Source organism: Triticum urartu, chromosome 3A (assembly GCF_056163025.1).
Source record: "Triticum urartu cultivar PI428250 chromosome 3A, HENAU_Tu73, whole genome shotgun sequence".
Classification (NCBI taxonomy): Eukaryota; Viridiplantae; Streptophyta; class Magnoliopsida; order Poales; family Poaceae; genus Triticum; species Triticum urartu.
This window is the reverse complement of record NC_141875.1, coordinates 383,798,639-383,811,682: the sequence shown is the minus strand read 5'-3', so window position 1 is coordinate 383,811,682 and position 13,044 is coordinate 383,798,639. Positions and strand designations below refer to the sequence as shown.

The window sequence follows — 13,044 nt, the reverse complement described above, 5'->3', positions numbered from 1 at the left end:
CCCAGCGTACCCTGGTACCCGGCGGGCCCTAGCGCCGGCTTCCCAGACGCTGACATCTCAGCCCCATGGCCATGCAGCTCTACCATTGTAACCCTGGGGGGTTGACCTATAAAACCCCCCAGGAGCCCTCCATGTACATGGGCGAACACGGGAGAGAGAAAGATCCAGTAGAACACACACACACAAGGAGAAGGAGCGGCCTATGCTTTGGCCCGTCTTCCTTCCTCCCCGAAACAGCTCTAGAGGCAAGCTTATAACATCCGCATATAAACCATACTTGGCAGGACTAGGGATATTATCTCCCCGGAGAGCCTCGAACCTGGGTATGTCTTGCGTCCCCCGCTCGCTCATGCCGACCTCGCCTCTGGAGCCCACCGGTGCCCTCGAGCCTGCCCCTCTTTTTAGCCATCCTTTGGCATCTGCCGTGCGCCCACCACAACAGTTGTGGTAAATATTTATATTATTTTCTGTAAACTTGATCAAAGTTTACGAAGTTCGACTTCAGTCAACTCTAATATGCAGAATAAATAAAAACGGAGGGAGTAATTTGGATTTTATTTGGTGAGAGTAGAGAGAGGATACACAAAGTTTGGAGCCTAGGCAAGGCCGGTTGCAGACAAAGAGGAAGCGGCGAGACACGATGTCCAGTACCACGTCAAACCACACTATGCTGCTCTGTTTTCATGCGGCCGGCCGTCGGTACGATGCGGCCGCGCGGGCACGGTAAAGAAAAATCGCTTTCTGCTGCTGTGCTCGTTCTAGAAGGCCATATTTGAACGCCTTAGTGATGCTAGAACCGGCTCTTGTTTTCCGTGTTTAGTCTTTTGAGACGAATAGACCAAAGCAGCTTTGCCTTTGCGTTTGCGTTGCGCCGTGGTGATGAGTGCGGTCGCATGGCAGTGAGTGGGTGGCGCACCCACTCTAGCGGCAGGCAAATGGCACCACCCAACGAAACCGCGCTTTTGGCCGTCGCTTGGCACACGCATCAGGTCTCTCCGTCGCTTCCAGAATTCCGTCGGCTCCTTTTGGGGCACGCACGCGCGTCGCACCCCAAATGGAACGCACGCTTGCTTCTTTCCAGCCCAGCCCAGGCCCATGTTCCACAGGCCACAAATACAAGCCGTTGCATGTACAACCATGCCGCAGATGACCTGTGTAAGAGGCATCTCGGGTGCCTTTTTTTCTACTACCTATGTACGAAAATAAAATAAATTTTGGCAGTTTAGGGGCTGTTCGGTAATCCTCCCACTGTGAAATCTCAGGATCTGCCGAGCGCCTCCTTCCCCATTCCGCGAATTTGAACTGCCGCTCCTCCAGCTCCGGAGCGGAGTTGTGGAGAGGGAATCCAAACGGGGCCTTTAATTTAAGCTGAAAAAACGTCCTACATTTTTTTGCAAAGGGATTATATTTCTAGAGAGAGAATTAAGGTATAACCTATTTGAAGTACTCCTAGATTTTGCATTTTTATAAACCCGCTTTGAGAATTCATAGAATAATGAGAGGGAAACGACTAGTTGGGGGTTATACCCCTTGTGGGATGTCCCAACAGACAGTTTTCTGAGCACAGGACGCTCTGATGGTATCCCGGCGACTAGGGGGTCTCTCACCACGTCGATGGTGGGTCAGAATATAAAGATGTGCCTAAACAATTGCTAGTCAAATATGCAATCATATATGATGAACGCAAAGCAAGTGACCAAAGTAAACCGCAAATAGGAGTAGGGTTAGTGATAACTGAAGACGTCGATGTATTCCAATGTACAAGTTAATCACCATTTGCAGGACAGGTGTCATCACAAAGGCACACTAATAACATGAAAGATCACCTTATTCTCCTTGGGATTTCACAGCGAATGTGGTTCCCAATGGTATACCCTGAGGCAGCCTCCAAACCTTCACTCTTTTGGGGTAAATCACAAGTTGATTCTAAGACCTCCTGCCGCATCTCGAACCTCCAAGAGACTGTTCTTAGAGATGCTCTTACTAACTTTCACAAGATACAAGGAACGCGAGTGGCTCCAACCAGAAACAAAACCATCGACAGTACCACCAAACATAATAATACTCCAATTGCACAGGGGAAGCACTAGATGAAAGACTGACCTTTTTCTTCTCATGAGCTAAAAATCAAGAGTTCAAAGCTGCTACTTAAAAAGTGCATGCTGCATGTACAACTACTTTGCTATACAAATGTGCATCTCAAAAAGAGAAACCACAAGATCAGGAATCAAGATCAGCCAAAACTTCTCATAGAAACATTGACTAAAGTAGGCACTAGCATTTCTGAGTTTTGCATCCCTCATGGTAGAATTATCCATCACTGGTGATGGAGGCAATGGAACTGCAAAATTTACAGCACACATCACGCATGCATGCACTCCCCTGTGCAAATGCATCAACACCCAAAAACATGTACACACGGGCATGCACATATGGCACACATGCGAGGAAGGACTGTACGCCTTGGCCTTTTCTTTGGGGGGGGGGGGGGGGGGTCTTGTTCTGAACTTGATCTCTGCATTAACCCGCTTGGCCCAGAGAAGAATTCTGCTCATTGGTGCAAAACCCCTTTTTTTGTACTAATTTAAATTCTCCCTCGGCAGAGTCAGAACACTTACAGTTACATGTACTGGGCCAGCCATTGCTTGCACATATCAAGAACCGGCAATGCATTTGCATGTAATGCCTGTGAAAGGAGAATATGTTAGTCAGAAAAGAGAACAAAACAAATTGCAGATAAGGGGGGCACAGGGCACCGGTTTCACTTCCCTTGATGCATTTATGCATCAGTTATATGTGTGAGATGTCTTCAAAATCAGTCCCTCAAATTTGAGGTAACACCTGCTAAGTGTCATAACTTTCCAAGTATACTATTCGACTTGAAGACAGGTCCAAATCAATACTTCTAAACAGCAGCCAACCGATAGGCCTCGCCTCACTTGCCAATGACTGAGATTTAACAAATCGATGCACTTTTGGAAGTGACTAATGGTACCATTATTAATGTTAATGGACCAAATAACTACATAAGTACTCCCTCCGTTCCAAAATAAGTGTTGTGGTTTTAGTTCAAATTTGATGTACTTATTTTGGAACGGAGGGAGTAACACTGAAAAGTTCAGGGACCAAAACATATCTGACCCAAACATAACATAAAGGAACCAAATCAGTACATTTTTGTTTATTTACTAGAACTAATTTTGGTGCGCATTACATGGCCCCTTGTTGTAATGGATGCAGGTAAAACGGAAAACACATAAATTCATTTGATCATTAAGTGCCAACCATATGTAGATCTGTGGAAGATGGCTGACCTGATGGGCAACATATTGAACATCAGCTACACTTCCACTTCGTGAGGCTATCTGGAATGCACTTTTTAGACGGCCGCAAACAACGCAAGCAAGTACTTTCCTGTAGAAATTAGGAAAAATTCAGAAAGGTGAGAAAGAGGGTGCGGCAAAATGACTCCCTGAAGCATGTGCTCCTGGGACAAACAGTAAATTCTCGCCAAATACTTAGAAGTTCATGCATGTACATGTTAAAGTTTCTATCTGATGGTGGTTTTCATGGGGAAAAAGAGCAACATTTTTGCCAATGAGCAAATTATCTTAATTCAGTGCTCTAATAAAGCAAAATTTTCAAGCACTAAACTTCATTTTTAATACATGACACAAAGCTGATCTTTTTCCATGAAAATGTATGGACACATGTAAATTTTTCCAAACTTTTTGACATTTGCTAAATCTATTTTTCACCCAGGAAGGCGTGCTCTCAGGTGCCTGCCTTCGTATTATCTGGAAACAACTTCCAAGTATAAAGTTAACAAACACATGATGCATAATCATGTGCTTCCATGTCTGAGGTAACACTTAAAGGTGCCCACTGTGCTGCTTGGTGGCAGTGTCTAACAATTCTGGGAATGCAGGTTCAGTGTACAAACTAGCTACAATGACTTTTGGGGATGATTACAGTGGAATAGGTATAATGTGAAGGCATGATATAAAAGTGATCGCACCTATGAACTTCGATCGCTCCTTTTTTCTTTGCATATAAACATATCACTTCTGTAACTATAGAAGTTTCAGTTTGCTGACATGATCCTAAGTTTACAGTGCAAGAAATCCAAACTAAAGAATGTTGTTTGAACCTCCCTTACTGTATCAATTAACTGCCCTACTTGAGGAGCAAATTACATGATAATGCCCAAGAAAGCAAGAAAAGGTAACCAATCACTGATAAGCAATGCATTCACAGTTTAACACTTAAATATAATTTAAAAAAAACACCACGTCACAGGTACCATAAAGAAATTTATAGCACTTTAGCAAGAAAGGCTGAAGTAAAGAGTTATCTTCCACATGAAATGCAGTGGCACAATTGAGTAGTTCTTTTGCTATGAATAAGCGATACCTGTGATTGCTGATTAGCATGTCAATAAGTCGATCTGGCCTTTCTTTATGCTTGTTAGCATAAACATTTATAGCAGCACCCAGAACCTATTAAAAAAAGTGAACAAAAAGATCAGCAGAGCGTTTCACCAAGATCATTCCCATACAGTAATCAACCAAACAAGGATCTTATGTTGAGGCTGCCTTTGGTTTACAGGAATTTCATAGGAATCTTGTAGGATAGGATTGTTGTAAGAAAAAAATCCTTTGAAGGCCTTTGGTTTACAGGAATTGAATTCTATTCCCGTATGGGATTTGTTCCTTTCCTTCAGATTTCACAGGATCAGAAACATTAGGTCCGAGCTGATGGAAAATTTCCTATGGCGAACGACATGCGCGCGGATAACTGTTCCCTGCTTTTTTCGCTCACTCCCGTACAGACAAGGATGGGAAAAGAAATAAAAAAGTTGAATCAAATCTGTGTCCAGTCCTCCCTCCTCGCACAGAACGGCACAGCTCGCCGGGAGCGACGCCGGCGGGCGAGGGACGCGGCCACATCCAGTAGACGGGCAACGACCACCGGCAAGCTGGAAAGCATCTACCGTCGACCGGCAAGCCTACAGTCTCCAGCAGCGCCCTCCGTCTGCCGCAAATTTCTTCAGGTTTGACTCCATCTTGCCTTCTCTCCCTCGATCCATCATAGTATGCTATTGTGTATTTAGACTCCATGCACTAGCAGCCAATTTGTATTTTAATTGCCTGCACTAGCCCGTGTGATGAGTTGATGATTGCCTGCACTAGTTGCTCAGTTCATACTCCAGTTACATGACAATATACTATGCTGGCAGGGTCTATATTTGCACTTTGTATATACTCCCTCCGTAAAGAAATATAAGAGCGTTTCACATTATTAACCATAAACCAAATGACATTATTTCTTTATGTTTCCTATGTGTGTTCCTTGGGCTTTGCTCCTGGAGGAAGTCGCCTCTAGGGACATTGTGTTGTGTGTTATTTGTGGCTTTCCTTGAGCTATTGTACGTCGGGTGTGTCCTTCTTGGGGCTTGTAATGACTCTTCTATGCAATGAAAAGCAAAGCTTTTGTGTTTTCTCAAAAAAAAAGATACAGCATGTCCATTTTTCTACTGCAAAAGAAAATATGGAGCATCATCTACACATTTTGTACTGTGATACTTGAATTTCCTGAATGCCCGATGAAACATGCGGGAACATAGAAATATAACTGGATATACAATGACATTTATAGAGTACTAGCAATAACTCAGATATGACAAAAAATCAGTTTGGTTTCATGCCTGGGAGGTCAACCATGGAAGCCATTTTCTTGGTACGACAACTTATGGAGAGATACAGGGAGCAAAAGAAGGACTTGCATATGGTGTTCATTGACTTGGAGAAGGCCTATGATAAGATACCGCTGAATGTCATGTGATGGGCCTTGGAGAAACACAAAGTCCCAGCAAAGTACATCACCCTCATCAAGGACATGTACGATAATGTTGTGACAAGTGTTCGAACAAGTGATGTTGACACTGACGACTTCCCGATTAAGGTAGGACTGCATCAAGGGTCAGCTTTGGGCCCTTATCTTTTTGCCTTGGTGATGGATGAGGTCACAAGGGATATACAAGGAGATATCTCATCGTGTATTCTCTTTGCGGATGATGTGGTGCTAGTTGACGATAGTCGGACAGGGGTAAATAGGAAGTTAGAGTTATGAAGACAAACCTTGGAATCGAAAGGGTTTAGGCTTAGTAGAACTAAAACCGAGTACATGATGTGCGGTTTCAGTACTAGTAGGTGTGAGGAGGAGGAGGTTAGCCTTGATGGGCAGGTGGTGCCTCAGAAGGACACCTTTTGATATTTGGGGTCAATGCTGCAGGGGGATGGGGGTATTGATGAAGATGTGAACCATCGAATCAAAGCCGGATGGATGAAGTGGCGCCAAGCTTCTGGCATTCTCTGTGATAAGAGAGTGCCACAAAAGCTAAAAGGCAAGTTCTACAGGACGGCAGTTCAACCCGCAATGTTGTATGGCGCTGAGTGTTGGCCGACTAAAAGGCGACATGTTCAACAGTTAGGTGTGGCGGAGATGCGTATGTTGAGATGGATGTGTGGCCACACGAGGAAGGATCGAGTCCGGAATGATGATATACGAGATGGAGTTGGGGTAGCACCAATTGAAGAGAAGCTTGTCCAACATCGTCTGAGATGGTTTGGGCATATTCAGCGCAGGCCTCCAGAAGCTCCAGTGCATAGCGGACGGGTAAAACGTGCGGAGAATGTCAAGAAAGGTCGGGGTAGACCGAATTTGACATGGGAGGAGTCCGTTAAGAGAGACCTGAAGGATTGGAGTATCACCAAAGAACTAGCTATGGACAGGGGTGCGTGGAAGCTTGCTATCCATGTGCAAGAGCCATGAGTTGGTAGCGAGATCTTATGGGTTTCACCTCTAGCCTACCCAACTTGTTTGGGACTAAAGGCTTTGTTGTTGTTGTTGTTGTTGTTGTAGCAATAATTCGGATATGTGACTCTTTGGAAGTTGTGAACTCCAGACACAAATAATGTCATATGACATCGTGTATATCTACATAGGCTACACATTAGTTCCGCATCTGATGAGGTAATTAACAACAAAGCAGAACTCAAACTTCCAAAAGATCCTCCCATGAACAATACAATCTACTACAAGAATATATTATTATTTCTGAGATTGATACCCTATAACTATAAGCAGAGCTGAAGGCTGCACACAAAAAAACAGTACACATCACCTGATCCCATTCATCATCTTCTATGGTTCCTCTAATGTTTTTCAAGAACTCCGTTAACTGGCCACCTTTTTTCCTCTCTGCGAGGGATGCTGCTACACCGGCATAAACATCCACAACTGAAAAGAATTGGTCTGTCAGTAACTCTGAGTATATAGATGCCTACTTCCAAACATTGTTCCCAAATAAGCATCAATTTTTAACATTAATTCTGCAAAATTAAGAGTATAAACTAGATGATACCCCGTGTGTTGCGGTGGGAATTTGTTGCAATATATTTCATTAAGATTTGGTTATATCAAACATTTGGATTAATAATATATGAAAAAAACTAAAGATACATATTATATATTGGATTGGATTATTGTATAGTTGAAAAAAAATATTGAATATAGGTAGTACTCCCTCCGTTCCGAATTACTTGTCTTGGATTTGTCTAGATACGGATGTATCTAGACTCATTTTAGTGCTACATACCTCCGTATCTAGACAAATCTAAGACAAGTAATTCGGAACGGAGGGAGTATAACATAATGGAATTTTTTTCCCATGCATACTGGGTGGGCCTTTGAAGAGGTGATATGTGTGCATGTTGAAATAAAAATAATTAGTGGGGATCAACTAATAATGAAAAATAGTTCTCATGCATGTTGTGGTGGGCCTTTGATGAGGTGGCATGTGTTGCATGTTGAGATAATAGAGATAGTGGGGATGAGCTATTTAGGTATATAGGTTGTGGAATATAAGTAACCTGGAAGATCAAACTCATGAAGCATTCTAAAAGCTAAATCAAAATGTTTTTCAGCCAGAGTTTCAACAACCATGCACCTTCGCCTGCAAATAATATGAGCTTATGTTAAACAAATAAGCACACCAGGCAATAAAAGATGGACTAGTCAAAGTACTGGTGCATAAGGAAAAGCGAAGATCGGTAATGATACCGATCATAAAGATAATAAATTTAAGAGTTATCCCTGCAAGTGTCAGCAAAACTTTCATCTGAATACAACAAGATGGTTATTTATAGTAGATAATTCTTCATTGGCACTTAAAACAGCTCAATAAAGGAAATTTAAAGCTAAATCATGATGCGAAAATGTGAACTGGACATGACCATGCAATAATAGGAATCGTCCAGGAGGGGTGTATCTTTCAGATAACATGTGTAGGAGTGTACCCTCCTTCAAGAGCAGTTAAAAAATATTTAACCTTAAAAAGCAAAGCAGTAGCACAAACCTCAGAGTTTCAGGATCAGTTGGATTTCCAAACAGGGAGGTCTTCCACTGAGGCCCATCTACACTGTTGAGGGCCTTCACAACATCCATCTATGTTTTCAACATATGCAACTCGATTAGCATACCTAGGTCTAAAACTGGGCACCAAATGAGTGCAGAGCTAGAAAAAACTACATGCGCGTCGGTGGGTCCCAGAGAAACAGTCTCAAACATGCACAAAAAAAATTATAGAAGGGAAATAAGCCATGTTCGCCCAGTAATTTATCTTCCTTGACAATTTCCTCACCTGATAGGAAACTCTGGTAGAAAATTTCATTATCATCTCTCGAGTTAGTTTTTCCGATGCACTCTTATTGCGAGCAGTCCGTGATACCAATTTTGTAGCCTCAATTGTTCTATCTCGTACAGATAAGGCTTCCTCAAAATGTGTCTGCACTCATAAGAAGCTGAGTATAAGAAACACACCAAACCATTATTGATTAATTATTATGACGCCACTGTTCAAAATTACAATGTAAGTATGCATAGCCAGGTCCAAAATAACCCAAAAACTTTCTATTTTATAAGTATTTTTTTAATGATTAGACTTGCTTAAATAACATCCACAGTAGTCAAATGTAACACTGTTGGCACTAAAGATGAGGCAAATCAAACTGCATGTATGTCATGGGAATATTTCATTGAAAGTTAGTTGATGCAAGTTGTGCAAAGATATCCAGGAACAATTATTTTTCTAGAGAGCATGGGATTTTTTTACAATGTTTTCTACTATTTAGATTCCTTATGCAGCAGTGCAGACCACATTTAGTCTCCCTGAGATTTACTCTATGAAAAGTAGTTTTGCATAATGTTACTAAATCAGTGCATTAGAAAGCAGCTTTGCTGTCAAATGACTGCAACAGTACAGGGTTCCACCATTCACCTGTAAGTTTACATTTCTATGTGCGGCCTAAGAATATTGCACAAAAAGAAAAACTGCATGTTGTACAAAATCTAGAACTGACTGCTAACGTTTCTAGACCCTCATATGACTAAAGCTGCTGGCTCGGATTGTTACGACAAGATACATAACCCTAGGTCCAAGAAGTGCTTCTTCAAGGTGGCACACTGGAGGTTGAACTATGCATTAAATTAAAGAGTCTAATTTGAGCATAACACTTAAGTACCAAGTTTTTGTTATAGAAAAGAGTCACAAGTAGTATAACTGGATGGTGTCATACTAGTTGACACTTACACCCCATTATTCAAAACCACTTTATGAGTTTCCGTATAATGCTACACAAATTAGTGGATGCAAGCCATGCTATATCATCTGCAGTGTGCCCCTGCAAAGGTTTACAAAAAAATAAGACCTCTTGTGACCTGTACGAAAAAGACAAATTCGTAGATCGGCCCTAAAATTTTATCTACTTTTTACTAGGTCACAAATGGTAAAACTATTTGATGCTCTTTTTGTAAGTGCAAGTGCTTTAGCATGACCTGTATCCATGATTTCTTTTTCAGATTTTGCGAGAACAGGCAACTAGTTGCCAAATTTACTCTCTGTGTAACTGAGTTACTTTTACAGGAATGCTGATTTACAGGGATCCTGTTCAGCTAAGTGGGCTGGATATTATACATGCCCAAAGTCCTAATACGAACAAGAAAAACAAGCCAAACCGGTCAACTCAATTTGATTGTTTTTGGTACTGTATGGAGAAATGTGTATTTTTATGCTTCCACTCTTTTTGGTAAAAAGGAGGAAAAAATTAGTAACAGACAAACTAGCCAGAAAAAAATAACCACTCCAGAGACTCCTGATCAGACCTAGCCCACTACCAAACTGGCGTAGTGCCTCCGAACCTGCTCCTCCACATGCTACACCAACAGCCTAGTTATCCAACCACAGCATTAGCAGCCAAGGTCTGTTCCTTCTGCTGTCCCCTCTGTGACACCGCCTCCGCTTCTCTAGAAGCTCTGCGCCAGACACCTCCCCTCGACATCCCCGTCACGCCCCCGCTTCCGCATCTCTAGAAGCTCTGCGCTAGGTGGCTCCTCTCAATATCCCCGTCATGCCCCCGCAGGCTCCTCTCGCCTTCCAGCCACCTGCACGTGCTGCTCCTCCCTTTGCTGTCTCCAGTGCACATGCTTCTGCTAGCAGGACATCCCCTTCCCACGCCATCGCCGTCAACTCCATACGCTCCGCCTCGCTTCACAGACGATATCCGTATGAGGCTTATCACAACGCTGCACGTGTCCTATGTCAGGTGTTTAATGGAATGATGTGCATGATGTGGTCCTATGAAATCTTTGCTGCTCGCTTTGTACTACTTTCAAGTTAGCTGCTTAGCTGGTTCTGTCGACAGTTGGTTAGTTGTTTGTCTGCGGTTCCAAGCTGGTTGCTGTTCTGTTATAGGCCGAGTATATGAGTGTTTGAGTTGTATATATGTTACCCGTGTAGTATCCCCCTACTGTATAAGGTGATTTCTGCATATTTACCACATGGTATCAGAGCCTTAAAACAATGTAGTACCAATGACCCCCTTTCGTCTTTCCAGGCGAAGGGAGCTGGACCCCAAACAGCTCAATGGGGATATTACATGGCTAACATATATCAACAACACTGAGTTTGGAGAGGTAAAAGCCATGTTGTGCCCTAGTTTGGTAAATGGGGATATTGCACTGTTAACATATCTAGACATGTTTTAGTGTTAGATACATCTCTATCTAGACAAATCTAAGACAAGTAGTTTGGGACGGAGGGAGTACAACTCTAACAATGAGGACTGGAACCATAGATCAAAATTTTCGTTGTCAACTGCCCCTGATAGCTAATGGTGAACATTTAATTAAAATCTACTGGTCAAGCACTGGCAATACATATCGTAGTGTCTATTCTCAGTTTGCAATAGCACGCGACCCACCAATAAACTTGTCATAATTTTTTTTAATATCAAGGATGTCTGACAATACAATGGTAGGTAAAAGCAGAACAAGATAAAAGTTAATCCGTAATAAAAAAAACGCCAGAATTAAGGGGGGAAATCACATTGAATATGTGTGCAGAAGTACATAATGTTAGCAGAATCATTTTGAAGTGGCAACAATTACAAAAAAAATATTGGAGGTACTTCATTTTATAGCATACAAATTCGTCCAAAAATATGATCAGCTGTAAGCTACAAACAGAACAAGAGTTAAGTGAACAATATTGTAGTTAGTGTGTTTAATTTTTATTTTATTTGTGCGGGTCAAATATGATCATAGTTTTGGTTGAAATTTTACAGGTTCATGGGTTATACTATGTGGCAGACCTACACTTCTTTCATAATTTCATAAAATTTTGCTTCTCGCCTCAATTTAGCTTAGTGAATTGAGCCCATCCTTTATTTTCATCCTGGATTCGCCACTGGTGCACTCGATAATTGATGATTCGGTGGTGCTCAAGAAGCCTATTTCTTCGAGAAACCATGATTCAGTGGTTCGTGACTGTTCTCGAGAATTATTTCCTAGTTATCTCACTTGGTTCAGTTGGCACAGCACTAGGCTGGTTGCTGTGTACCATGTATGTGATAGCAGTGTTCTATGTTTAATTCATGACTTCATGTAAATATGTACTCATGTCAAGTGACCTTTTCTAGAGTGGAGATTAGAAGTTGTTGCAATATTAAATTTGGTAAATATGGCAGTTATAGAAACCGTAAGCGAACACTTTGATATTTATCGAGACTGAACTATATTGTCAAAGTGCCATATGTAACGGAGCTGCATAGAGACCAACTAATGAATTATAAGTTTGTAACACATTGATAATGAAAATCATAATACCTTGGCATGTCCCAAATGCTTCAGAGATTCCTCTTGGGACATTGAATTCATGAATAACTGAATACAGCAAAGGCCAGAAGCCACATGGTCACCTTTTAGAACCTGATACACCATGTTTCAATGTAAAAATTAATTAGCGCGAAAGCAGTGGACTCCAAAGGAAGTGACGCAAAGGAAAAATTGATGATAGTACCAGAAAATTGTAAAGATAATTATAGTGCCGATGCATTTCACAGTAGTTACAAATGCGGGTGAGAACAGTGTTCATGTACTGAATCACAGTTGTGTCATGATATGTCGTGGATTGAGTTATTGCTAATATTGTATCCTCCAATACAGACATAGCACCATATCCAAGACATAGATCACACAGGTCATCAATTGTCCCATAATCAGTTGTTAAAGGATCACTCCGAGGAACTGAAGACAAAGATGTTTCCCCTTCTGTGGTTGGTTCACTGGATGGAAAGAATAGAGAGCATGCTTCTGCATAATGGCCATGCCTGAACATGAAAGCCAGCATTTGTGGGCGAGCATACTGCAAGTATCCGAAAGAAACCATTAATCACAAATTCAAAAGGACTTGGCAAACCATACAATCTAGTGGCTGAAATAAATTCAGAAGGACTTGGGCAAACCAAAACCTGAACAGGGTTCAAGTGTGTGGCTTTAATTGCCACTGTAAGAAATGGTCATCACAGTGATTACAAGTACGCAGAGTCTAGAAAGTGTAAAGAAAACTCTAGGGTAAACCTTGTATGCCAAAGTTTGAGCTAATAAAGAAAAATAGGAACACCTTTGAAGGAGGACAAATCTTAC

At 41.8% G+C, this 13,044-nt stretch overlaps 1 protein-coding gene across 3 annotated transcripts in view; it reads right to left on the bottom strand.

Annotated features, from left to right (window-relative positions):
* Positions 1–2,087: 2,087 nt before the first annotated feature.
* The window catches only part of LOC125544087 (zinc finger FYVE domain protein), a 30,201-nt gene continuing 19,244 nt past the window's right edge, over positions 2,088–13,044 (bottom strand). For all 3 annotated transcript variants that reach the window (XM_048707647.2, XM_048707648.2, XM_087547170.1), the window contains 9 exons: positions 12,419–12,763; positions 12,226–12,327; positions 8,705–8,848; positions 8,420–8,508; positions 7,935–8,017; positions 7,187–7,302; positions 4,414–4,499; positions 3,315–3,414; positions 2,088–2,686 (listed from right to left, as the gene is read on the bottom strand). In XM_048707647.2, coding sequence (XP_048563604.2) covers positions 2,621–2,686; positions 3,315–3,414; positions 4,414–4,499; positions 7,187–7,302; positions 7,935–8,017; positions 8,420–8,508; positions 8,705–8,848; positions 12,226–12,327; positions 12,419–12,763 — 1,131 coding nt within the window. In that variant the 3' untranslated portion in view covers positions 2,088–2,620. The remainder of the gene's footprint in view (positions 2,687–3,314; positions 3,415–4,413; positions 4,500–7,186; positions 7,303–7,934; positions 8,018–8,419; positions 8,509–8,704; positions 8,849–12,225; positions 12,328–12,418; positions 12,764–13,044) is intronic.